A 27,224-nucleotide genomic window follows, 5' to 3' on the forward strand; every position below is an offset into this window, starting at 1 on the left:
TGTTATGTGTTCAGTGCATTTCTGTCTTCTGCATTGCAGCAATATCATGAATGGTCACGTAGTTATCGATGCTAATACATCTGTCACATAATAAAGGTTGCATGCATCCAGGTGAGATCCTCACAGCATCTAACATGTCTAACTTAACCCTCAATGTCAAACTCTTTTTTATTAATTGATCTGGAAGATTGGCACTCTGCCTTTTTTGATTTTTTTAAAAATCGATTTTTTAATTAGCCCGGTTTAACACAATTTGTTGCCGGGGAATAATAAGTATGGGATTATAATAAGATAATTTAGGCAGAAGCAATCTGATACGTTCAATGGTTAATTAATTAGAGCTGAATTAGAACCAATAACTAGTTAAACATTCTATAAGGTAAAATGGGGTAATTGTAGCCCCTCTTTCACCTATATCTTTGGTTTCGCAAGAGATTTCCAGGCAGACTCACTAAAACCGGCTTGCATCTTGTAGTGGCATTTCTTCCTAATTTTTTAGCCTACATTTAATCTAAAACAATGCCTCTGAGAGACAGTACAAGACCCGTGGTCAGGGGCTACAAATACTCCGTGGCCTTGGGGTATTTGTAGCCCCTGACTGAAATTTTAAATTGCATGTTTTTTTATGTATGAGAACATTTCTTCTCAGATTTATGGTCTTTATTGGTAATAAAACTTTCCATATTATTCCAATCTAGGTTGACGACGAGATTTTGCTGGTATCAAACGGTATTTATTGAATACATTAAGAGATGTTCGATGCAATCACATACCAACAATTTAAACAATATCGTCGAAAATCAGACTGATTTTAAACTTATGTAAAAATACAAAGTATGATTTATCCCCTTATTTGTATAATACACCTTGTGTCAGACAACATCTTGTGATATTCTGAATTAACTGACAGTCTTGTCGTGCTCCATTAAAAACTGTAGTTTCAGGTATGGGTCACGTATCAACTCCAACTATAGCTGGCATTACTCAATGGTGAAGTGTACCATAATAAATGCTGCCATCTAGTCGATGGTATGACTTAACTAGAGACACAAGTAACTCTGAAAATATTAACATTATTACGAAATAATGTTAGATGAACAAGTATGAAACCTCAAATGTATCATTGTTGGTACATAAAGGGTTAAATTTGTATCGAAATCGGATATATTTATGATCAAATAATATACTTCAGGTATAAGAATAAAGAAACCTAGCATCTTCCTGATTTATGACAGGATATTGAGCTTTTTATAGGGCCTACAAATAACCCCAGGGGACCTTGGTCAGAAAAGTGTCTCTGAAAAATTTGATTTTGATAATTACATCAAATGCCGCATATAACATTCTCTACACTCAATACTGATCACCTGAACCAAGTTTCAAATATATTAATGCTCTGTAAGTGTGGAAAATTCATACCTGTAAAAAGTTCGTTCCCAACTTTTTTTGTGCATGTGTCTGATTTGTTTACTTCTTATAGCCAATGCTCTTACATAACATGTTGCAAAATCCAAAACTATCTATGTTGTGATACTCAAGAGTCACCTCTTTATATACATGCTTGCGTTGGCTGAATAATTCCATGGTTACCAAAACATTGTCAGGGGCTACAATTAGATCGGGGCTACAAATACCCCATTTCACCTTACATGATAGTATATGGGTATTTTTTCAAACTATTGTGACATCTGGAATCACTACAACCTTTGTGCACCAATGATGCAGAATAATTTCATGTACGCAAGAGCTAGGCAACACTATACGCCATCAAGATTAGTGAAATCAAAGGTTTACTCTTCTTCCTTCCGTAAACCTTCCTTATTTCTATGACAAAGCCAGCAAAGTAACTCATCGCGCTAAAACTTCGTGAACATTTCAGGATATTTCACAGTCTTTCTCATAGCGTCCGATTCGCGCAGTATTTCGTCCTCCATCTTGTCATGTGTCGCGTGCTGACACAGCAGTGACTTTCTGAGGAGGATTTTCATCTCCTTGATCACGTGATCCAATCGTATCTTCAGCGCCTCCAAGATGGTGTTTGGTGCACCCTGAAAACACAAGGCTTACTAATCTATTTGGAGGAGAAACGAGTATGTATAGAAGCAAGTATGGATTGAAGAATGTATAAATGGCAAATGGTTAGGAAGAATAGCGCTTAGTTCTAATTTTGAATATAGGGCGCTTTTTGGAATTAAATTAGCCCTAATTTATTAACCGTTGAACTTATCGGATTGCTTCTGCCTGAATTATTTTATCACAACCCCGCACCGAATATTCCCAACAAACCAATGTGTCAATCGGGCTGAATAAAAGTTTATTTTTTTGAAAAAATTAAAAAAGGTCGAGTGCTCATCTACGTGATCAATTAAGAACATGGAGAATATATAAATTTGCATAGTTTTGTCCTTTGACAAAAACCAACGTAGTTCAGTTATTTATATAGCAAGTACGAAAATGATAGAGGTATCCTGCAAATGGCTGGGGGTCAATTGCAATTGAGCACCATGCGATTTAAAACACATGACGGGGTTATTTTGAGTTATACATTCTTCTCTTATAGCAGGAAGCACAAAGCTGGAAGGAACACTTTAATTATTCCACCTGTCAAGTACTTTGCAGTATTTAGGTCCTCGGTGGCCATTTTACATAATGATACTAGGACATTCTGGAAGATTACGTCGTAGCCATGACAAATTTGCGGTAATGTTGAGTAATAATTGTAACAGTCTGCATTTCTAAAAGGATTGCATCAGAATGATATGAAATCTGTCCGTCGTGTGCGGGTGACGAAAACCAAACAACGCTGTTCCAGTGCGATGTTTCTGGATATTAAACATGCAATATACTTTTGCCAGGAACATTTTGAAGATATTTCCTTTGGAAGCTGCTACTTTGAAAAGTGCTGTCATGATGGATCCATCATGACCAATGGTCATCCCCTTAACTGGAGTTTAGCGAACTACTGACCTCATCATTTTTGTACTTCTTGATATCCTGCACAGAAGCGAAGATGAATTCACATATCACCAGAATAAGGGCAATGCCGATCACCCCACCACCTATCATGAAAATGCCTGACATCTGAGTGGCCGTCATGACCAGGTCACTGCGTCGAAGGTTCGAAAAGGTAGTCGCTACAATGGAAAGGTCGTTAAAATCCTTTGAAATGTCTAAATATGACGACAAGTTCTAATAAAGGGCGAATTCATTAATCATGCGTCTCAGTTGTCGAGCTATGGCGACGCATCTTTAGATTCAGTTATCTGGAAGGTTATTTTATTGTGACTGGTACTAATTTAGGTCGCGGCCGATTCGCAACGATAGTATCGACTCGCCCGTTCTCGAAGCGAATGATCCTACGTACATTATTATACAATATAAAAGACACATAAGGATGTTGTCATTGGTCGCCCATCGGACCAACGAAGACTTGGCAGCTGAACAGGCAAAGGAAAGGTGTCCGAGATCGCCAATTCTTCGATAGCCACACCTTGATTGGGTAGTGGACTCCATATAGATCCACCCAAAAATCTCAAGCAATCACTATATTGATAGCAAGCGATATACTCTCCTGGAGGTACAGGGAAACATGTTACCCGATCATCTACACCTAGAACCAAGATGTAGTCCTAAAATTTAGATCCCCAAACTCACTCTTTTCCATCTCATAGCAATCGCCGCGCTGGAACCAAAGTTTTTCCAGATCTTCCATGAACCCGTCCTCCTTCAATTCCAAAATTGCTGAGTCGAGAGTGTCCAAAAATGGAGAATTTTTGCGCGCCATTATTCCATATGAAGCTTTGCGGAATGACTTTCCAATGGTTTCAAGCTCACAATCTGGGTCGATGCTCGCTCTGTACTTCAGGATCGGCTCATCATAGATAAAGGCGTAATCATTTCCTGAAGCACGTAAAACGGAATTGACTTAATCATGACTTGGCATTGAAGACTGTCTGCCGCCAAACAGCCAAACAAGGATCGCCCTACGTTGGACAGCTGAGGGCAAGCGGAAAAGAGGTCGCCCCAGAGAAACGTGGCGACGCTCCGTCGTAAAAGATATTAAGGTAACTGGAATGACATTGGACAGCATTACCACATTGGCCCAGGATAAAACGGGGGAGATGGCGAGCTCGAGTTGATGCCTTTTGCGCCATATGGCTCAGAAGAGGATTAAGTAAGTAAATAAGTTGAAGACTGCTTAGGCTAATCGGAAAGGTAGTTTTTAATATTTTGGAAACTCTGTCTTTAACTCAGGGGTTTGGCGTTTCAGTCTACTTAGTTAAAGGAAGCGGCGACTGGTACGTGGTCTTTCAACAACACGGTCCCGCTCTCAAGAGTCGTATCGAACCTCATGACGCCACCCCATTTTGGCGCGATTCAAGTAATTGGTTTTGTTTTCGTCATGTCGATCAGGGGAGACCACGCAGGGGTAGGCCACATGAGCGTATAAGTCTGGTGGACCCACTGAAGATTCCTACCATTGAATCCATTCTTAACCTGCCATATCCCCCTGTCCACTGAGCGCACATTGGTTTCAAAGTTTTCATTGTGCTGTGCCATCCTGGCATAGGTCTCCGTCGTCCCCTGATTGACGAAGTGAGCCAAATTCGATTCGTCAAGGGTGCCATATTTGACCTTGTTTTGTAAGGTCAGCTCTGTCAGACTACTGATAGCTGCAAGCAGAGAAAATTAACACCAATTATTATGAGTCATCTACATCGTCGAAGCCTCAAAGAGAGACTTGGCTATCAATCTTAAATGAGGGGAAATGTAGCACGCTCGGATATAACGGAAGAAGAGAAAAATTGGAACACCAAGGAACAACTGGCGACGAGACCTCGAGATTGACATGAAGAGCATGGGTCACTCTCGGCAGGAAGTGGAGAAGATCGCCAGGTACAAAAGACGATGAAGAAATTTGTTTACGGCCTATGCTCTCAGAGAAGCCAAGGGCTTACATTTGAGTAAGTAAGTAAGTAAGTAAGTAAGGCTATAACTTCACTCTAAAAACTAAATGGTATAAAGTCAACTATATCTAGTTATTTTCAAATAAGTTTGTTGAAGTGTCAACAATGCCACTGGCACTTGGTTAACACAACCAGTGGACGTGGTGAAACAGCAACCACAGTAATGGTTAAAATGCAAATTAATATCGTTGCAAAGTCAACAATATAAGTAATTGGCTGGGATTAACTATTCGAATTAGTAACAGTTACCATTTGAAATTGTTTGCTTTAAGCAATTGCGATATGGTTTACATGTAAGCTTGTGGTTATGGTTATGTTGACTACTGGATTGTAGTCCAAACTATCGGATATGGTTGACCATATATATTTATGGCTATATTATGGTTGATTTAGACCATTTAGTTTTTAATGAGTTGTATTGGTACGGTATGCCTATATCAGAAGAGGAGGGAAGGAAGAGATGGAGGTGGAGGAGGGTCAATGAGAAGATGGTCTACACTAACATTGCTTGTTAATCTGGCTAATAGTCAGAAATGCAGCGAAGTTGGCTGTGTAACCGGCAGTAATGAAGAACACCAAAAGATACCAGTAGTTGCCCACAAGTCGCCCTGAGAATGATCTGGGCACTCCATCGATATTCTGAAAACAAGAAACCATACACGTAGCAGTTTATCAATAATCGATGCAAGGGTTAACAGCAGTCATGTAGACGCATCGAGATGACCATTCGTTTGAAAGCACCTGTTTTCAACTCGATGCAAGTACCAAGCGGGAAGTGTTCTATTTTACTTTTTCAGTCATGATTTCGAAACTTTAAAATACCCTTGGTCCTATAAGCGGTAAACATCCTTCTTACTCTTTTGAAGATGATGTATATAACGTGATACTTACAATCCCTACAAAAGCAGCATAACAGAACTGGAAGGAATTACGCAAGTTCATGAAAAACCGCGTGTCTCTAAAATGCTGGTCGTCCCTGTCGTGGCGCTGGATGTAGACGCCATACTGCCCGTAAGGACTCAGGAATTCTATCACATATAACGCACCAGTCGTGAAAAAGGTACCTGAATTTCAAATAAGAATCAGCCAGGCGACTATATTGTGTTCTTTAAAGCTTTTCTTAGCAGCATCATGAGAGTTAACATGTCTAAGTATATACTAACACATATAAGCACTGCTACCATATAATGGATCGGTAATTGTACCCGAAATATTACTTCGCATGTAACGATGTTTTATAGCAGATTCAATTCCCAAGAGGTCGCTAGACCGAGCTCCGCATATATCGGACTCCATGTGAAGCAAACACAAGTCGATAAATGACACAGGAAGCCAGGAAAAGGATTTTACTTGAAGGAGTAGTGCCAGTCTCCGTCTTGGGAGAGCAGTGCTGGACTTGCCGCTGCTGACTGATTGATCGCTAAATGATATGTCGATTCGGACATTGTCACGCGCCTGTGACACATTCGGGTGGTCAATATATTTTAAGTTTGTGTTGGCAGAGTGTATATCCTTCTGTGTGGAGAATACAATCCTACACGTAAGCTTGTACCTACCGACAAGAATGAGTATCCACAGGTTCATATCGAAAGGAGCAATGAAAGGCCAGAATCCTTCCGACTTGACTTGTTCCTTTTTCATAAGTATTGTTAGCCCAGCTTCATAGTAGGCGGTGCTGAAGTCTATGACTTTTGCCCTTTCCGTAGAAATGAAGGCCGCAGCGACGGCCAGGTCAGCCTTCTGGAAAAGTACACACAGCGAAAGTTATACATTGGATAAATGGTTTATATTGAAAATGGGCAATTGCTTATAGTTAGAATGATGTTGAAATCGAAATATCTCCCAGCTTTCACCAGTCGTCTTCGTAAGGTCGAGTATTAGGTATATAAGATTGAGTCGTTCCGGAATTGGGCGGGACTCTAGATCTAGGACACTGCAGAAATGCAGGTCACTGGTCTGGGATGAATGTTCTAGTTGGCATACACTTGCAGAATGCCAAGGTAATGGTCCTTATCCCCGGTCTATTGCATTGGGACATGATCATTTGTCTTCAAAATCAACAACTCCGGGAATGATACCACATGTAACTCCACTTGCTTCACCTTATCAAGTAGTAGATCCTTGACCATTCCCGACCACTCGAGCAGGCTGCCATTCGTGGGTGCGCCGTATACATTGTTTTCCTCAAGATAGATGTCGTAGTCGAACTGCAGGAGCTGCTGAAGCTTTTTTATCAAGTCGATGCAGTAACCTTCAAGCTCTTCCTCTTCCAGTAACGTGGCTGGGTCCCTCCTTCGTCTAACAAAGGGAGGATCCTACCAAAGACAAAATGTTACAATGATTTCTGGAAATGATTTCAGGCCCATTTATGCTTGCATGAACTGGTTTCATCACTAAAGGCAAACTGAATCCAGCCCCAGACCGTTATGTTAGTCTGAAATGGACCGCCTAGTCCGGGCTACGGTCCACCTTTAGACAATTTAGATTTGGGCACAACTTACCAGAACCGTGACTACTCTCAGGTGGGTCCCTCTAATGTTATCTCTGTAGCCATTTGGAACCCTCTTCGGCTTCCCTGGAAATGTCACAAGAGCTTTTTCCCAGACCAGGCGAGTATGATTCGGCCGGCTTTCTGACCAATCGCCGACCTGCAAAGAAAGTGAAAGTAAACCAATCAAATAAGGCTGTTACTCAAAAATCGATTGCCAATTATCATGACTCGCTCTTGCGTGTCGATGTAGCGGTTCCACGTCTTAAAAGGTCTGTCTCATAACAGAACGTTAGGGACGGACGGGAACCAAAATCAACGTCCATGGACGCGTAGTAGGATTAATCTAATAGGCCTTCACATGTCGCGTGGAGTACGTTTGCGTTCCAAGTTCTGAATGGAGGCTGGCCATGTAACAATGATCTTTGCACTGGATAATTGCATTCAATGGCAATAGACCGCCCATATGGGAAGGTTCATGTAATTTTCCTTTATTGTGCGTCTAGCCTTATCCTTGTGGTGACATGATTAGACACGCATTGAAAATAGTCAATAAAATATCATTCCTTTGTCCGAAATTGAATTGATTATTGATAACATTTAATTGCCATGGTTTGTGTTGGCCAGCAGTCGCTTGGCCTCACGCTACTTTCACCATGGAGAGAATTAGGATGTTTTTGTTCGCTGCTCCGCCGCCCATACCACCGCCACCAGTTTTGCTTACACCAGCATTTCATAATTTAGAAGTGCGTCCGCCTCCGTTGCCTCCAAGACTTGATGAAGTTCTCACCAATCAACAAAATGGTCCATACGGTGGAAACGACGGTTTACCAGGATTAGAAACCACCAGATGGACTTTTGGTATCTATCAGGTGAGACAGTGGCCTCTTTCCAGCACCTCGTAGAGGGCATTACGCCCCTTCTGGAAAACAGGCCAGGACGGTACCGAGATCATTATTGCTGTCGGTGGAGAACCGTTTAATACTTTTTTTCTATTGGATCAAGAAATATCCGGACATTGTTGCGATGAGTGCAATGTTTGATATCGGCAAGCAATCTGTTTGCAGGGAACTTGATTTTGTGACAGATGTTTTGTGGACTTATTTTCAAGACGGTATAACATGGCCGACCGATGAAGAGTGGGAACAACTGCGGGGCAACTGGGATACTATTCCAGATGCTGTTGGGGCGATAGATGAAACGGTACACGCAATCGAGATCCCAGAGACTGAGGATCCCCGCACCTGTACTACACTGGCCATGTCCACAAATATTGTATCAGCACTCAGGTCATTATCGACAATCGTGGAATGAGTTGTACTCCCCTTGAATAATCGGTATATGGAAGTGGCCCCTTTGTAACTGTGCTACTGTTGTGTGGGGTGCGGGTGCGTTTGTGGAGGGAGGTATACGATACATGTACTAACTCAGCAATTTCTCTTGCAATAACTTCTCTTATCCTTCGTCTGAGTTGTTTTGCGGTTCGCCTAGCGGATAATGCCCTTGTGCGTTCCGGCAAACGGTTGATATTTTGCCGGAGGTGGCCTAGAATGCGAACATAATTATTTCTATGTCGCTGGTACCCTTCCCGGAGAAGGGCCATCTCCTCCATGCCAACAAGCACTCTATCACACATGACTGTTCGTTCACTTCGACAACACTGTACTAAAAACCGCGCTAAAACCAGACCCATATCATAGTCATAACTCAGCCACAGTCCAACAATGGACCGGTTTCTTTTGCATAGTAACTGCTTAGATAATAAAAAGACACTCAATTTGGTTAATACGAGCCAACCAGACTTTTGTCAATAATTGACCGCTTGTCCATAACAAGGCCTATTCGGTAACGTCGGTATCATCGATTTCCCTTCATTGACAGTTAACCAATGCACGTTGTCAAAAAGCTATTGTATGTATAGGTGGGCGTTCCTAATGTGCTTTGGTGACCACCAATCAGAAGAAGGACCTTACGTATGTATTCATCACAGCAGCGCAGCCCTGGTGGTAATGCTCGTGTAACCAATAGCATCAAAGTTAACAAGCATGGTACGTTGAATTAGGTACTTCTTAGGTTCCCGTCTGTCCCTAACGTTCTATCATGAGACAGACCTATATATTTTTCCACATTCAAACTGTTGCATACCGTTTTGGGTCATTCTTGCCCTGAAACTTAAAGGTTCTCATCAGGAATGCAAGCTACAACAGTAGCCTTATCGCCGATTGAACATGCTGCAACTAGAGACAAACCATCGTCCTTGATGCATTATTGCACATGACGTAAGTCCACCTATGAAAATATATAAGCTGTTGACAATAGTCGATATACAGGGTATTTAAAAAAGGAAACCGAGATTAATTTGTTAATTTCCTGGACATGGCTAAATATTTTGGAAATTGGCAACCACCATTTATTACCTAATGATGTACTCTTTCTCATGGACACCATGAAATCCAATTTACTGTCACAGATGACTGAGCACGAAGCAGTTCAATCAACCATGGAAGAACTGGTCTTGCACCAGATTTATCACAGCGGAACTCCGACAAAAAAGAAAGACCAGTTTGTCCTCAGCAACATTTTTATTCAATCATTCAACATCTTGGTGCTTATTCCTGTCCCAATCTAACTCCAGTGTCCTTCGACATGCCCCTCATTCCTTTCAACACAAACTTCAGCTCTGGTTCTCAATGCTCTCAATGCATTCCTGATTACGTTTCTCTGTCCTCTTAAAGGTCTCAACTGCAACGACGATTCCGGCACGTAGGTCATTGATATGTTGTGGAGGCGACTTGTTAACTTGGTTCACAAGATGTCCCAAGAAAAAATATCAAAGGGGGTGAGGTCAGGGGACCTTGGTGGTCGTTTAATCTCACGGTTGATCGCACCGAATGCATCTGCTACTTGCTGGAGACTAAGTTGCTTTTTGCTTGTCTGAGAAAATGAGCAACCTTTCCAACAAAGGATTGCATAATTTGGAGGCCCAACAAAAGCCCTGCACTAGAAAGACAAGGTTTATTACGGAAAAAAAGACGTCTCTCTGGTGCAAGACCAGTTCTGACATGGTTGATTGAACTTTTTCGTGCTCAGTCATCTGTGACAGTAAATTGGATTTCTTGGTGTCATACGAAAGAGGACATCATTAGGTAATAAATGGTGATTGCCAATTTCCAAAATATTTAGCTGTGTCCAAGAAATTAACAAATTAATCTCGGTTTCCTTTTTTTAAACGCCTGTACAAATACAGTGTTGCCGTATATCATGAACTGCACTTTGAATGAAAGCACAAGAGACGTCGACTAATATTGCATTGTTCTCATGAAATATGACAGCACTGTCTATCTCATTCTTTTCGGCAGCTATTTCTTTTCAAAATTGGAGTTATGCCCTGTGTGCTTCAGGCCCTTTATTTTATGAGAAGAACCTACCTTTACCCAACCTTCGCCTGTCTTCAGATTTACGATTTCGAAGTTGGCAGTTTTAGGATAACCGAACTCGTTGAATTCTATGTCCGAGGTAGCTCCTGGACCTTTTACCTGAAGTATACAAGAAGTGTGCAACATGGGAGTTTATATAAATACATAATTTACCGTCAATCATACAATACTGGGTGTGGCATCATTCAAAAAAGTAATCCATGCGCGCAGCTACAAATTTCTTTCCTATTCTGGAGCAGAATGTTGTGTTGTCAAAATTTTCCGAACTTCGCTCCACCCCCAGTCGGGTGAAACCATTTCCAAATGAAAGCACGTGGTAGCGACTTTTGCGAAAACGTGTGGGTCTCATTTACCTTTTTCATGTACCGCACGAGTTTCTCTCCCCATTGAAAGGGTGTGCCTGTCTCACAGATACAAGAGTTGTGGTGATGGTTTATGGGCTCGTTTTCCTTCAAGTAGGCATCCAAGGCATAACCAATTGTTAGCACGGCATCGTAGCAACGCCATGCATTGTGGCCATGTGTGAAAGCCTGCAACATTGAATGCCATAATTCAAACATATTACATTGAAGAAATGGGAGAGCCAACGAATTAATATTAATCCCTACTTTCGAACAGGCCACTCTCCAAATTCAGACATGATATAAGTCCATGAGTATATTCTCTTTGCCATGAGCTCCCATGTTGTATTATGGTACAGGTCAGATATGAAACATGATCAACTAAAAAACCATTCCTACTTCAGTTTATGTAACAAAAAAACGATGAGCCCCTATGTCGAAGCGAAAAAAATATTCAAAACAGGTTAACGGAAGCACCAGTTTTACCATCACATGTTGCTGGTCACTCCCCGTGGGGTTGTCAGCCATCATCGCAACCTCGAACTCCTTGTAGAGGCTACCATGTCCTGAAGATGGTCGTATTCCTAAGAGGCCGGTTAAATTGCTAGGAATATTCTGAAGGTAAAAAGCATAAAGGGTTGATCGGAGTATATCAAATGCAGACTTATTTTCGAACTGAAAAGGGTCATCGACAGCTTGGAATTGAATATTGAGTTCGTGTCATCTTGGCTGTCAGAGGATAGGATAGCAGTGCCCAATGCATTTATGTTGATGATGATGCATTGATGAGGGGGAGATGTTGTTCTATTAACTACATCAGTACAATCATATTGTACGGAAAAAAACAAAGTTATATCGCATTTGCAGTGATCAACGTTCGAACAGTCAAAAGTTTCACAAGCCAACCAACTTGGGTGATGTTTTTACCTACCAAATGTGGTTCGCTGGAGAATTCGGTCACTATCCAAACCCATTTAGACTTTAGGATGCCCATCGTGTAAGCTTGTTGGAGGATCGCTTTCGCGTGCTTGGCAAAGCAGTGCAGGATGACAACAGTAGTGCCTGAGCAAGTAAGACATTAATTTCAGCGCTGATGAGGATTATGTATTACGCTTGGTTACAAATGTACGTATTCTTAACAATGTTAACATCATTCGAGTGAACGATCTTTCTCTTAAAGGAATGGACGGCTTTTTATATTATTATGTTTATTCTTTTCCCGTTTCATTAGCACAGTATTCCGCGACGTCATTTTGAGTTCACCTCGTCAACATGGTCACTGAGGGCAGTGAAGGCAGTGTTGTCATGGTTGCTTTGCAGAGATTGGGGGCGGGGGGGGGGGGGGGGGTGAAGCTTTGCAATTGCGCCTTTTCTTTTTTCTTATTTTTCGCGGCTTCGCGTTAGGAAACGATGACGAATGTACGCAGTGTATATTTATGTGTTCATACAATAACAAGAACGTCATCCGCCACCGAGGTTGTTTAGGGCTCTCCCCGATTCGCCAACCAACAAGGAAAAATCGATATCTAGAGAAGACGTCACAATCGTTCCGTAGATCTATGGCTCTATGCAGCGCTTTAGTAGTGCATCGGTCCACAAGGAGAGGATAGACGCATGGAGGGCTCTAACTCGGTTCAAATCGGAGTCAACATCGCAATAGCATGATAATTCAGTCAGATTTTGAATGTTTCCTTTTATCGTGCAATTTGTTGATGAAAACTTTGTAGAACATCTGTAGAATAGGAGGTGACTGTGCAGCTGAGAGTAGCTTGGTAATTGATTGCCCTTAACAATACCAATGGTCCTTGAAGTACCTTGGACTTTTGGGATGGAATGTCGGCACCCTTGCAACCCCGCTCTCAGAAAGAGGCTCTATCAAATAACTGGTGAAGTGTTCCCCAAAGTTAAATAATAAGCCCATACCTTTTCCCTTTATCTCTTCCAGTTGTTCAGTGACGTCTAACACCTCGGGATCAACGGGTTGGAAAGACAAGACCCCGGAGATTCTCACATCACCACTGGAGGCTAATTTGATGAATTCATTGACTCCATTTAAGCCGAAATCTGTGTCATCTGTCAGGATTGAGACCCTGGTCCACATGAAGCTGCTGACCAGGTCGTACATAGCGCGGTTCATCAGATTGTCTGGAGAGGTCATCTGAAATCATAAGCACTGGAAGGAATACAAGTACCATTCGGCCCTCCCCGCATGTCCCATAATCAATTAAAACCCTAATGATGCTGTCATCGTAGTCATCAATTCAACTGGAAAACAATACAAGTCAAACTTAGTCCGTTTGTTAACTTCTCTCAGGTCGACGCATACTCTCAGGAGAACTATCACTATTCTTTTCTCTAACCACTGGAGAACACCATTCAGACTTGGACTCACTGACAAGTCCCCTTTCCAAAAAAGACCAATTCTGAGACCCTTGAAGAGCCACTTTGAGAGCATCATTCTAGGCGTTTTAATTCATAGCCGCTGAACTTTAAAGCCATGCATGCACCTTCAACACACATCGAACAAAAGCAAAGGATACTCCTCCAGTGGTTCGAAATTTACGCTTTATCGTTATTGACATTATTAATTACCTTTAACAAATATGGGTGGTGGTTGTCGGAGAGTCTGGGGTCTGTTGCCCAAGGTGCTATCTGCGGAACGTGGAGACCGCTGCTGATGGGATAAGTCGCTCTGATCCTCGTGGAGGACACTGGCCCGATGATAGCGAGCGCATTCTGACGAATCGCAGAAGAAACTGTAAGCATATGAGTTATAACACTGAGAGGGTCGCTTGCCAGGCATGGGAAGATTGCCGAATTCGCCTCTTCCTCTGTTTCTAACTTGAATTGCCGCTAAAAACCATTCGGAACGCCAAATGAAAAATGCACCATGACGATGAAGTAGTAGTGACATTACCATTGAATGAAACTTAAGTTTTAGGAAATCACACTGGGCCAGCTTAAGGTATTACGCAGGTTTTTGGAGTCCTGGAGAACTCCCCTTTAAGCCACCAAGTTTTCTCTAAACCCTCTCCAAAACCCACTAAATGAGCCCTCCTGGGACCCTTCCAGCAGTCACAAATGCAAACCTTAGAGCGTGGCCCAGTATGATTTCCTAATACCACGAACATTGCACTTTTTAAGAAATATATTTTGCTTAACATCCATGCCCTAAAACGCCTCAAAAATGACGAGATTACCACACGGACAGGAGGGATCGAGAATGTTTGAAAAATTGGTGGTAAACAGGTGGTTCCTAAATATGAGATCACAGCATGTTTTGTTAAAAAGAATTTCTTCCAACGTGAAAGTTTTAATTTACTAGTAACCAAGTAGTTTTTACGCCCTTTAATGTAAACACGAGAGTTGAATTTGGAGGAGTTTCTTGTATAACAGTGATCCCACCATTTGGCAAAGATTGTCAGGCCTTAAAGGCCATATATCTAGGTTTTTTGCCATTTTCTGCTGTAAGACGATTTCAAAAGTGTACCTAACACTTTATACAATACAGAAAACCAAATGCAATTAGCTCCATCCATTTTGAAGATATAGCCAATTATGTGTTTGACAACTTGATTACCTAATCAGGCTAGCAACTGGCTTGTTAGAGCCAGGCGGCGGGTTCAGCAAAAGTTGTGATGTAGATCAGGTTATCTGTACATGTCATGCAATCATAAAAGCAGGAGGGCCTTAATTAATTATGCACACCTGGAAGTAATGTGTTTCATTCACTATGGCGTATTGTGTGGCTCCGAATTGTGTCAAGGCTAGCACAAAGAACAATCGAATGACGGATGGGACCCATTTTCATGAATTTCCAAAGCCAGTTGAACGAGAGAGGAGGAAGCTGTGGATTCGGAAGTGCAAACGTTTGGAGTGTCTTCGGCCAAACTTTGCAGTGATCACTTTATCGATACGGATTATCACATGAAGCCGGATATCTGCATCCAACTGAATATCAAATGCCACTTGTTAAAAACAGCTGTTCCAACCATGTCAATTGCATTTAATGCCCGAGGCTGCTGAGGTCGGTTGTTATACATAATGTGTAGGCCCTATTGGGGACTGTGATACCGCATAGTGTCTTCTTGTGTTCCAGCCATAGCAAGGTGACAGCGACACAGGTCAGTGTCAGTGACAGCCACTGTCAATGACAGATTATTGTCATCTGACATCTAGACCTATCTAACGTTGCACGGCATTATATCGTCACGTCAAGATGATTGTGCATAATACCGTCACTTTTCAATAGTAGTTCAACGTCATGACATAACTGGCGATACAACACAGACGAGGCGAACCAATATTGTGCAACATTAGTCTGTTCAAAAATCATACATGTTATGCATCTGCAACCGTCTATCAATCAATGTCTTCTTTGCTATATCGGCAGGTCTGCCATGCAAATTGATTAACCACAAATTCTAATCACTTTCGTCCGAATGATCACTCTCATTATGATCTAGTGATATTAATGGCTCGAACAAGTACGGCTCAACGTTTAAATATCCTTCTGTATCGACCAAAACATCCTCAAATTCACTGCTCTCACTCTCTGAACTGTATGCGGAAGCCATCGTGCTTTGTTCTGACTGGCCTGATCTACGTCATCAAAAAATCCCTAGCGGCCACATGTGGAGCTAATCTAAAGTTGTGTGTGGTGGGAAATTCAAATAGTTTAAAATTGAAAATTGAAATAACTAAATAATGACTTTATTATTATAATTTTTTTAATGTCTGGGATCTTGTTTTTTTAACCCTCAACATATTTCATGAGTATCAAGCATGTTTTCAAACCTTGATATATGGCCTTCAATTGCACTGGGGAAAGTGGATTTTGTGAGTCTTTGTTATACCCTTGTAGGAAGAATGAATTTTTGCTGGTTTATAAGTCTTCCATCATTACACTGGGTTTCTATAACTATCAACATTGAAAATTACATAGGTAGGAGCTCTTAGACGAGTAATATCATACATAAAAAGTTGTTTTTCTCATAACGCCTCTAAGAATGTGACATCCAATGAAGGGATTTATAAACTTTATTATCAGAATGCCTTGCATACCACCGCTGACTATCTGGCCAGCCCTATAATAAATCTGGTCAAGTCTAGACAGCGTACTAACCTTACTGCGGTTCCATATTCCAGTTGGGGGAGGATAAATGAGAAGTAGAGTATCTCCAAGCGCCGAGACTCAAGTTTTAGTTTTAGGGCCTTAAGAGGTGTAGAGTGTTGCACTTGACTCTAACGTTTGTGAGATGTTCCTCAAAGGTTAGACAACTATCTAAGATAAAGCCTAGGTGTTTGTGCGAACTTTCAGTTGGGATAACATAGCCATGTAACTGCAAAGATGGATAAATTGGGATATAACCCCTTGGCGAATGAAAAATAACCTCTTTGCTCTTTTCAGCTTTAAAATTGAGTTTCCAATTTCGGGACCGAGCAGTTAATCTGTCAAGGTCACTTTGTAGCAGGTTGTGAGATGTCGCTGGGTTTACCTCGGGATCCACCTTTAAAAACAGAGTACAGTCGTCAGCGTATACATATACAGAAGACAACTGTGAATTACTTGAGCAAGATAATATAGAAAAAGAAGGGGAGCCAGTATTGATCCTTGAGGGACTCCTGAGTTTATATGACCTTTCTTAGAAACATCCGAGAAGGAATTGTTTACTCGCGCCTTGATAGTGCGATCTCTCAAATAATTTTGTAAAATATCCAAAACTCTGCGCCTAATGCCATAGCAAAACAGTTTTTCAGTAGCTTGTCAATCCCCCTATTGCCTAAGGTGGCCTGCAAACAATGGCACAAACCTAGTTTGAATACCCAGAGGATGACGGGGAACTCTGAAAAGACTGTTTTTTCCAGTGACAGTGTCACGGTTCCAGCTTCATGAATTATGTCCCATTGATTACGCCCAGACTTTCAAACATCATGGCCATAAAATATTAGCACCTCGTCAAGGTGAGAAAGACAATGCTGCATGCAAACAAGGGGATCTTCAAAAGACTACGTTCTCCAGGACGATGTCGCATGGCCTTCGTCGAAATGATGCATGGTACATGAACCAGAAGACAAGGTCACAAGCAGGGACAAGTTGGTCTCCAAAGGATGTTGGTCACAACCAATACCGGTAGCCATGTCCAAAGACCTAATGACCTAGACTAGGGTCTTCCAGAAAGATCCGACATTCTGCCCATGATTTTAGTTCAAGGATAGCCTGCTTTCTCAATGTTGAAATTGCCATGAGAGCCATGGTAGTTTAGAGCTGTGCATCGATCAAGTAGACATATTTGCTCTATAAACAATATTGGGCAATGGTTATGTGAGTAGGAGGAAACCTACAATATCAAAGAGGTGAACGGCGCTGATGCTTATGGTCCGACAATCAGTCATTGCAGTGATTACTCCAGTATAAAAATATAAGTCCAACCAGGCCAGCAAATCCACAAATAAGACGATATAGTTCATTATTAAGAAGTCTACTTTTTATTTTTACTAACACACCATCGCTTGGAAAATATATTTTAAAAAAACAACTTCAGGCAATAATATATACAAACAGGGCAGCCCAAAAAACATTACTTTAAGCACAACGTTTTTGTCACCACTTCATGTACGTGTTGATAGCAAGATTGTTTCAGGACACTCACAAATGCTCTCTTCCTTGTAATGATCATGAGTACAAGTTTTGCTGATCTACATTCCATCATGAAAGTTGTTAAATCACAGGCCAATCCCAAAAAAGCCTTTCTTTGAACTCAACCAAATCGTCACACAGTCCTCAGATAAATGAGGAGGACAAAAATGTTTTAGGACACACACAAAATGCGCTTGTTCATGCAAATGGTACATGTACATACACATATATACATCAATAAATTTCAGTCATCAATATCCCAATATGAACAATCATCTGCTTCGCTAAATACAAATGTGCCCTGGACCACTTCATCAAATATATCCACCACAACTGACGCTTGTGTATAGGAAAAATGTTTGTATTTTCAAAAATGTCGATCGATGAACTCAAAAAGTCACATTTGGCAACTATTTCTTTCACAATCTCAAGAATGAACCAATGGACGGTGTCACCAGAAACAATCAACGCACCAGAACGCTCGTTTAGTTTACTCGATACTGCAAAAGCAACTCCTCCAACAGGTTCTTCTGGTCGTCTGTGCTTGTTGCGATGAATTGTGTCACCTGAATAATCGTCACGCTCAGTGGGTAATGTTGGAACTATGGGATGTACATAATTTTCAGAGCACTCATCCTCTCCATTGGAGCAATTTTCAGCGCACGCGTCACAGCAAAGATGCCCACCAACATCACCAGATGGCTTGACCTCGCAATTTTCTAACATGACCACTCGCCGACACTTCTCCGTGTTCCTAATTTTAGTCAAACATAGGGGTGTCGACATTCTTCAACTGTCTTTTATGGTAGACGATGATGTGCTGGGCTTGAGAACCATCTCAACCTGCCCGCCCGATTCGTTGCAGGAAAGTATCACTGTATGCTGGTGGTCCGTAGTGATTAACATTGTTCAATGCTGCGAAATTGACCCCCATCCCAGCTGCATTTGCGCACAATGAAACACGTATATTCCCCTCAGGATCCGCCATGTCACTTCGAATCTTCTTCTAGTATCTTTTCTTTGCTGATTTGGCGCACTTGCATCTGCGCTAACTACTTCATGAGGGCGAATGTCTCAGGGGTTTGTGTGCATGGCCGATGAAGCGAACATTAACACCTGATTTCCTCGGGATGGAGGTCAGTCCGGTGCCTCGGTAACGTTTTTTGCGTCTCATCAAAAAAACACAATATGCTTTGAAACTTTTGCAGAGGCTTAAAAAGGGCAATTCCTGTGAAGTGATTTTGAAGCCCAGCTAATATTTGCAGCGCAGTGGCCATGGAAGTCGGTTGCAATGCAATTGTTTCATAGCTACCGTCCCAAAATGGCTTCCAACAGTCACTTCCCAACATAACATCCTCCAAGCAGCACTTCGGCGTGCATAAACCAATCCATATGTATCCATCAATATACACCTATGCCACTATCAAATTAAAAATACATATCAGACCTTTTATAAAATTTCCATTGCATATTTTGTTAAATGATGCGATGTGTTTCGATGAGGCACCCGAAAAGTCAACACCCGAAAGTTAGATTGGATTGCGGACTTGCATTATTAATTGATTTATGTTTAAATTAGTTTGCCAGTTGCCATGCCAAAAATCCATTTGTGCAATTAATGATATTGAGCAAGTCATGCGGTTAGATTCGCTACACCGCTCTTCAATTAGACTACTTTTTTATCTTTTTTATTCATAATATTTAAAATTTACTGCAGGGTGGTGTTGGCGACAGGAAGGCTTCCTATAAAGAGCCAACACCACGAAATATAATACAGTCTGCAATCTAGGCCATATTATATCCTTATCTGCTAAAACTCAGCCTCGTTTTGGTACCAATGCATGATAGTGCATTGTTACTGAAATGTACTACCTGTCTGATAGAGAGTACCCAAATGATTATGTGCCTCTAAAAGTGTCCCCTGTGACCATACAGTTACCCACATCTGCTTCAATCTTGCTGATATTGAAAGAATATGTTACTCACTGACTGTTTATAATATTTATCCTCAAACATATTATCCTATTTAGCTCCAGTAGACAGATTAATAATCCTAAATAATCCTGAAGGGTGTGGCTGCCCTTTTTGGGCGTGTTCGGGGAGGCTTGAAGGGCATTGAGGGTGAAATATCCACTAGGCCTCTCTCTTGATATCTTGACTAATGGTATGCAAAATGTTGATTTCATATCTCAACTGGTCTCTGCTATATTATTGGTTATAGCCATGAGGGGCAGGGTTCTAAAATGCTAATCAACAGAAAAAAGCTGTCGTCTTAGCGTGGTCTGAGCCAATCAGCTCAGTATCTATGCACATTTTGGCACATAATGATGCCTTCTTTCAGATGCAAGCGGTCTGATGACTTGAAATTAAAATAGTTCTGAGAAATCTTCAAATGAACAGTGGCTCGATAGATGCGGTCAAACATGCTGAGAGACACATGTTGGGTGCCATGTTCTGTGAGGCTTAGAGTTCAAGACAGTTGATGTATGATACCCATGGGTACATAATGTCCTAACGTTTCAAAAAATAGTCATCTTAAACTGAAATATACCACACATGATGTAAAATAAGTACTTTGTTGGTGCTCATTTTGCAAATCAGAGTTAAAAATCCAGGACATGACCTACTTCCTTGATGCACATTCTGTATACCCTGCACTAGTATGCATGCGTCAGTTAGGCGTTGGTGTAGTGGTTGCTATGGCTAGGGCATTTTCACAATTTGTTAAGTTAGTTCATTGTAGAATTTGAAGTAACTACTACATATACCATATTGATCATATATATCCCAAATGTCCACTTGGATTAGTTAGCATAGCCCCATAGGTTTATAATATTTATGAAATTTTTCGATCTTTCACCCATGGATGGATGGAGCCCATGTGGTCAGCATGAGCTAGTAGCTAGTTAGTTGTCCAACAGACAACATGCTTGGGGTTGTTTCTTTTGGATTGCTATCCAGTCAATCACGGATGCCTCTCTATCCCGGAAATAGTTTATGGCTATATTGAGCGTGTCCTAATTAGAGTCTGGCCTGCTTGCAGCGGATATGCCACTCAGCATACCAAATCGACGCCACCAGATAAGGCGGGAACTGATATCAATTACATCTTCCTGGTCTGGATCGTAGACTGATAGCACATTCATACGATACATGTAAACATCAATTACACATACTGTCTGCAGAGAGAATATCTGCAAGCTGTGGGCCAAGAGCATATGTCGTATACATTAAACAATAACATGGGCCTTAAAACTGCGAATGCGCAGCCAGTGGTGGCGCATTCCAACTACTTACTATGCAATTAAAAAAGGAGCCGAAAAACGACGCGGTCCTGCACCGTCGCTGCCTTACAATTGAGGTATCACCTCTACGAGTTGTAAACTGAGTGTACTCATTAACAGGCACCGCGAACTTCTGAGTAGGGCAATTATGCAAAAGGTAGGCCTAAAATTTCACGGCGGTAGGCCAAATATAGGAGATCAAGACTGGACAATCGTTCGGCATAAGATAAACCACGTCCTAGCATATATCTCGTGGCACGGCTCTGAACATTCTCTAAAACGGAAAGAACCCATTTGGAAAGACCACTCCACACCATTGAGCAATACTCTACCCTCTGCGCACAACACTTGAGTACATTGGGTGATATGAATAAAGACGAGCAAATGCTTTTTCTAAAACTCCACGTACATTTACACTAGGCCTTCTGTACAAAATTGAAGTAAAAGTATCCTCAGCGGACCTGTGTGTTCACCTGTTATTCTTCTTATAACGTGCCAATATTTGTTCGCACGATGGGCAACAGAATGAACATGTTCATTCCACGACAAGTCAATTTGTAAAAATACGCCGAGGTCTTTCATCTGCTTCCCCCTCTCTAGCACGCAACTACCAAAATTGTTATGAAAAGTGCCTGGATGTAAAGCGTCTCGTGAATGTAATAATTTGATATTTCAATGTGTCTAAGTCATCTTGTAAAGACAGGCAATCAAACAAACTATCTATCACTCGGTAACACTTGGCGTCATCAGTGCAGAGCCCGTCCCCTCACTATAAACAGCCTCCGGCAAGTCATTTACATATAATGAAAAAGTAGGGTCCTAAGATGGATCCCTGAAGCACACCCGATAATATCGGTTTCAGAGATGAGGCCAACCCGTTTAGGACAACCCTTTGTGACTGGCCCAGCGTGTAGTCTCTGAAGCACTCAAACAAGCGAGTAGTTGAAACCAACATATTGCAATTTAATGCATGATAACTCATTGGGCACGGAGTAAAACGCGTGGAAAAAATACAAACATAAGACATCCATCTGACCGCCCTCGTCCAGTGTTTTACTCAGTTTGTCTCAAAATTGGAGCATCTGTGTGCCAGTTGAGCCGCATTTAACAAAACCATGCTGAGACAGATTTGATATACACTCTACTAAAGGATAAACATGATTAACAATACATGTACATCGTTTTATTACTTTTGGCACACATGAGTGGAGTGAAATCCCTCTCTAATTATTTTCAACGGATTCTTTATCATTTTTAAAAAATTGGAACCACGTTGGCAACTTTCAACCATTTGGGAATTGTCCCAGCCCTCATAAACTAGTTAAAAATACACGCAAGAGAGCTTCATAAAACATCATCACAAAGTCTTAAAACTCTGGGTGAGATGCCGTCCGAGCCGACAGCTTTGGAAGCATCTTAGTAAATTTGCAAGAACCTTTCGTTTGAACATCTTCATCAGAAAAATATAAGCGTTTAAGACTATCACTTTTAAAAACTGAAATCTCAGGCAAAACCTGGGGCTGTTGATCATAGAGTCATGCTGAAAAGTATGTAGAAAAGAGTTCGCAGAAAACCTTTGCTCTAGTTGCGCCATCTATTACACGCTTGACCCTTGAACGTAACAGCTGGTTGACTTCGTTTTGCTGTGATGAAAGGAGACTGAACATCGCCTGATGTTGAGTGACGCCGAACAAAGGGCGAGTCCTTGCACAATACGTCATTGAAATGTGACCGGAGTCTTGGAAAGTCCGCGTTCTTAAAGTCAAGAACACTTCGTTGGAAACCCGGTGTGGCGGAGATAGTAGTCCTAGGGCTGATAGTCCGTGTAACAATAGCCCGCATTGCTAAATGTTTTGGTTAGGGTTAGCGGTACAATAGATCATGCTGCTTAATTGGTCAAATACAATGCTACCGGATTATCACTCCAGGGGGACTATATCCGCTGTCACACCGGTCTGCGAACCGGACGGATGTTCATATCAGCCATAATAGGAAAATGATCGGAGTCAAACATAAAAGGCAGCACCCTGACGTTTGAGAAAACCTCCGGAGAGTCAGTTGTTATTACCTGTTTTATGAGTTGGTTCGTTGATCAGTTGTATCAGAGAAAAATCGCGAACAAGCTCACAAAAGTAGTATGGGGATCGGAGCTTTCCGCTCGACGGACTGAGCTAACAAATGACACCATTAGCTGATTACATCGGAAATGAAAGTAGTTTTTAATGGCTGCGCTTTTGTCCAGAAGCGCATGGCATTCCGGGTGATGGGATTTTCATTTTCAATAAAATTAATGAAAACTTTTCGCTGGGAACTTCACCCGGAGGATAGAGTACAGAACAGTAATGAAATGAAAAACTACGAATGCCTCTTTATTTTTGGTGGTGATTGGGGTGCTGGATTTCTAGTAAAATATCTGGTCCGATGTTAGAGGGTTGGTTGTATTACCCTTTTAAAGGGATGGTAATCTCGTCATTTTTGCGGCGTTTCATAGGGCCAATGTTTCCAACAAAACATATTCCTTAAAAAGTGGAATGTTCGTAGAATTAGGAAATCACACTGGGCCACGCTCTGATGTTTGCATTTGTTTCTGCTGGAAGGCTCCCGGGCGGTAAAAAAATTTTTGCACGCTGTTTTCCGCAAGTGCTTTTTCCTTTGACCAATCAGCGCTTTGTTGATATTGATGACTGCATGAATTAACTATGAGCTGGAAACAATGGCAGATACGGTGATCGCTACTTGCGAGCACTGCCCCAAACAGAGCAAAATACATCCGTTTTAGAGGTAGGTTCAATCAATAATCATTAAACCTTATTAATTGCTGATTCTTACATACGATATAGCATGGCAAAACCTAGAGAGGTGTTGGTTAAACGGCTATTCATGGCCTTCTACTTTTTGTGCTGTGATACATAATGCAAGTCTCAATGACTTTTCATGGTCCAATGCGCATGTCCATGACCATGTTCATATCGTATGAAATGAAAAGTAACAGACTCCAGAAACTTTATAATTAGCCATGTATGTCGCATGCCATGCTACTGTGACTTTAGTCCCTTTGGCAAGGCATTTGACCTCCTCTAGTGGCAGAAATCGTCATACTTGACCATATATGCAAGACCTAAAGGTGGTGCATCATTTTGATTTTGAAAAAAAACTTTTTCCATAATTGTTATTGGTCCTTTTTAAAGGGTGTCCTACCAGAGGACTACAAGTACTGTGTCTGTAGTTTTGAGAGCAAACAAATTGCATCTTTCAAAGCAAAACTTCGCTTGCAGTTTTCAACTGAAACTGAAGCAGATACATATGGTGGGAGTCATTTGGAGAGGCGAGCATATACACATACCGGATTCAAAGAACTTTTCCTGATGTAAAGAAGGCGCACATGACCACAGACACACTAGCAGTGAATGTTAACTTGGATATATATGAAACTGGTGCATTCAAGCATCGTGCACAAGACACTTTCTGGCATTGTAATAAATACGTGTAATTAATTAGCAATTGCTCAATTTGTTGTTTTCTCCATCCCTCTATACAGTAGTACTCTTACCACAGCGGAATCTGCCTGCCTCTCATTACAACGGGGAATAGAGATATAGACAGACTCCACTGTATGTATTTTTAAGTCCACGCACCAAAATAAATGCACGTGCCTGAGTCCATTATGTCAATGAGCCAACGAGCGAACATTGCCGAAGATTCCCGAGAGCATGCGAGAAATGATGACATCAATAAACTCCCGTGGATTCGGTCAGCGATAAAATTAGAACATAAACAAAGCGCTGATTGGTCAAAGCAAAAAAGGACATGTGCAACCAAATTCGCTCCTGGGCGGGCTCATTCAGTGGGTTTTGGAGGCGTTTTAGAGAAAACTTGATGGCTTGAAGGAGAGTTCTCCAGGGCTCAAAAAAACCTGCATAATACCTTTAGGGACCATTGGCATTATTAAGGGCAGTATAATATTACCCAGCTGTCGGCTGCCCAGTCACCTCCTATTCTACATAAGTAGTTTCCATCAACAAATTGCGCAAAAAGAGGAAATATTCAAAATCTGTTTGAATGATAGCGCTTTTCCGATGTTGACTCCGATTTGTCCTGAGGTAGCTCCCCACGCATCGACTTTTTCCATGGAACGATGCACTAGCAAGGCGTTTCCTGGAGCTTGGATCTACCCCTTGATATCGATTTTGGCGCTTGATTACCCCGCAACTGCGACGATAAATGGAAATGACGTTGCGTCTTAATAGCGGGTTGACGTGAACTCGGATCTCGGCGTGCACTCACGTGGCGGGAAAGGTGTTACGCGCCGGGACTCGCACGTACTGAAAATAACGAATAACGCATTGTTCTACTATGTAAGAGCTGAAACAAAATTGGAAAAGTATCAAACACGTTCAGAAAAACACTTTATACAATACAGAAAACCGAATGCAATTAGCTCCATCCATTTTGAAGATATAGCCATTTATGTGTTTGACAACTTGATTACCTAATTACCGATTGTAAAGCACGAGACGTCGTCATTGGCACGAGAAAAATTAAGGGTACCCTGTGTAACCGAGTGTTTAGTTCGTCGGGCCTCTCTGCCGCCAATGTCCTGTTTGTAAATCCAACATGTAGGCCTAGACGTATCACCAGGGAGGAAAATGGAATTGTCGATTCGGTAAAAACCTTATGTGCCAATCTAAACCGGAAAAGCCATAAACTATGGAAGCTTTTACTTTCACCCTTTTGATCGCTTTTTTATTCGTTCTCTGTGTATGATTTTTATTGCATATTTGTGTTGTCTGCTCCTTATTTGGAGGTTTTTTACAATAAATTATTAATCAGGCTAGCAACTGGCTTGTTAGAGCCAGGCGGCGGGTTCAGCAAAAGTTGTGATGTAGATCAGGCTATTACCCTACTTGGGAGGACAAATATCAATGAATGCTCTTAAAATTGATATATGAAGTCTGTTTTTCATTGACATTCGATATACCCTATAATAAGGTAAGGTAATACAGACAAATTTATACCATTATAGTAAGAAATCAAACATCAGTCTGATCTATGTCAGTAAACTTGCCGCCTGACTTCACTTAGAAACCTAACCAAGGCTGTTACATAACATGTAAACAAAACAGTTAATCTTGCTTTATCTCTGGACTGGGTGCTTCAATTTTGATCAAACTTGATTTAATGCGGAGCTTTAAGTCTACTCTTTGAGGATCTGTACATGTCATGCAATCATAAAAGCAGGAGTCGTGGCCTTTAAGTTGGCCCAGTGTAATTTCTTGCTACCACTTCATATAACTTACCCATTTTGATGCTTCCAAATGTTGTAGTAGAATCGTAAGATTGAGTTGTATTTGGCGGGGGTGTATTTGGCGGAAAGAGTAGTTCAATCCTTGACCCCTGAAGACGATTCGGGTCATTGTTAATCCGTTCAGCAGCCAGCTGCATTGCTTTGAATAATATGTTTCGAACAGAGTCGGTCGTGTCTATCACCGCACCTGAAAAACCAAAACAGACGGATGGAGATGTAGTACATTATGTTAGTACAGACATATTAGTCACCAACCTTTAACTGATAACCAACGAGCATAAACTGTTCGGAGGTTTTTAAGGCACAGGGAATCGCTGCTATCCCCGGTCCCTTTTTTGCGCAAACCTATTTTTCTTAAAGACACAGCTACATGTAAATCTAGGGACAACTCGTGAATGTATACCGCGGACACGACTACGATATCAGGGGCGCAGTCCATTCTGCTGGTGTGAAGGTCTCGAATTGGCGACAACTCGCAAAACGACCCCATGCCTGACTGGTATATGCCAGGTTCATTTGTGACCGCTTCTGGCCACCGCTTCTGGCTATACTTTTCATAAGCTACCACCCTAAAAAGAACGGATAACTTACCAATTATATAAGTAGAGACGTTTGATTCATTTCCGACGTCTTCAACAGCATCAAACCTGCCTTCAAAAAGCAAACTCGCTACGATCAGCAACGTCAAAATAAACATGATTTGGAGATAATGACAGATCAATTGAAGTGAACCAGACAAATGCGGAAATTAAGGACACCGGT

The 27,224-nt window shown here is 41.5% G+C and overlaps 1 protein-coding gene across 1 annotated transcript; it reads right to left on the reverse strand.

Annotated features, from left to right (window-relative positions):
• Positions 1–27,224, reverse strand: LOC135501396 (glutamate receptor ionotropic, kainate 2-like). Its single transcript, XM_064793504.1, has 17 exons — positions 27,054–27,224; positions 26,455–26,649; positions 13,826–13,989; positions 13,157–13,391; positions 12,165–12,295; positions 11,720–11,848; positions 11,246–11,422; positions 10,884–10,991; positions 7,469–7,615; positions 7,070–7,282; positions 6,524–6,707; positions 5,859–6,031; positions 5,471–5,606; positions 4,479–4,673; positions 3,655–3,900; positions 2,968–3,134; positions 1–2,048 (listed from the first exon to the last, which is right to left on the reverse strand). Exons 1-17 carry the CDS (start codon positions 27,157–27,159, stop codon positions 1,857–1,859), a joined length of 2,898 nt encoding a protein of 965 aa, XP_064649574.1. The 5' UTR covers positions 27,160–27,224; the 3' UTR covers positions 1–1,856.

The sequence above is a fragment of the Lineus longissimus genome, chromosome 17 (assembly GCF_910592395.1).
Source record: "Lineus longissimus chromosome 17, tnLinLong1.2, whole genome shotgun sequence".
NCBI lineage: Eukaryota > Metazoa > Nemertea > Pilidiophora > Heteronemertea > Lineidae > Lineus > Lineus longissimus.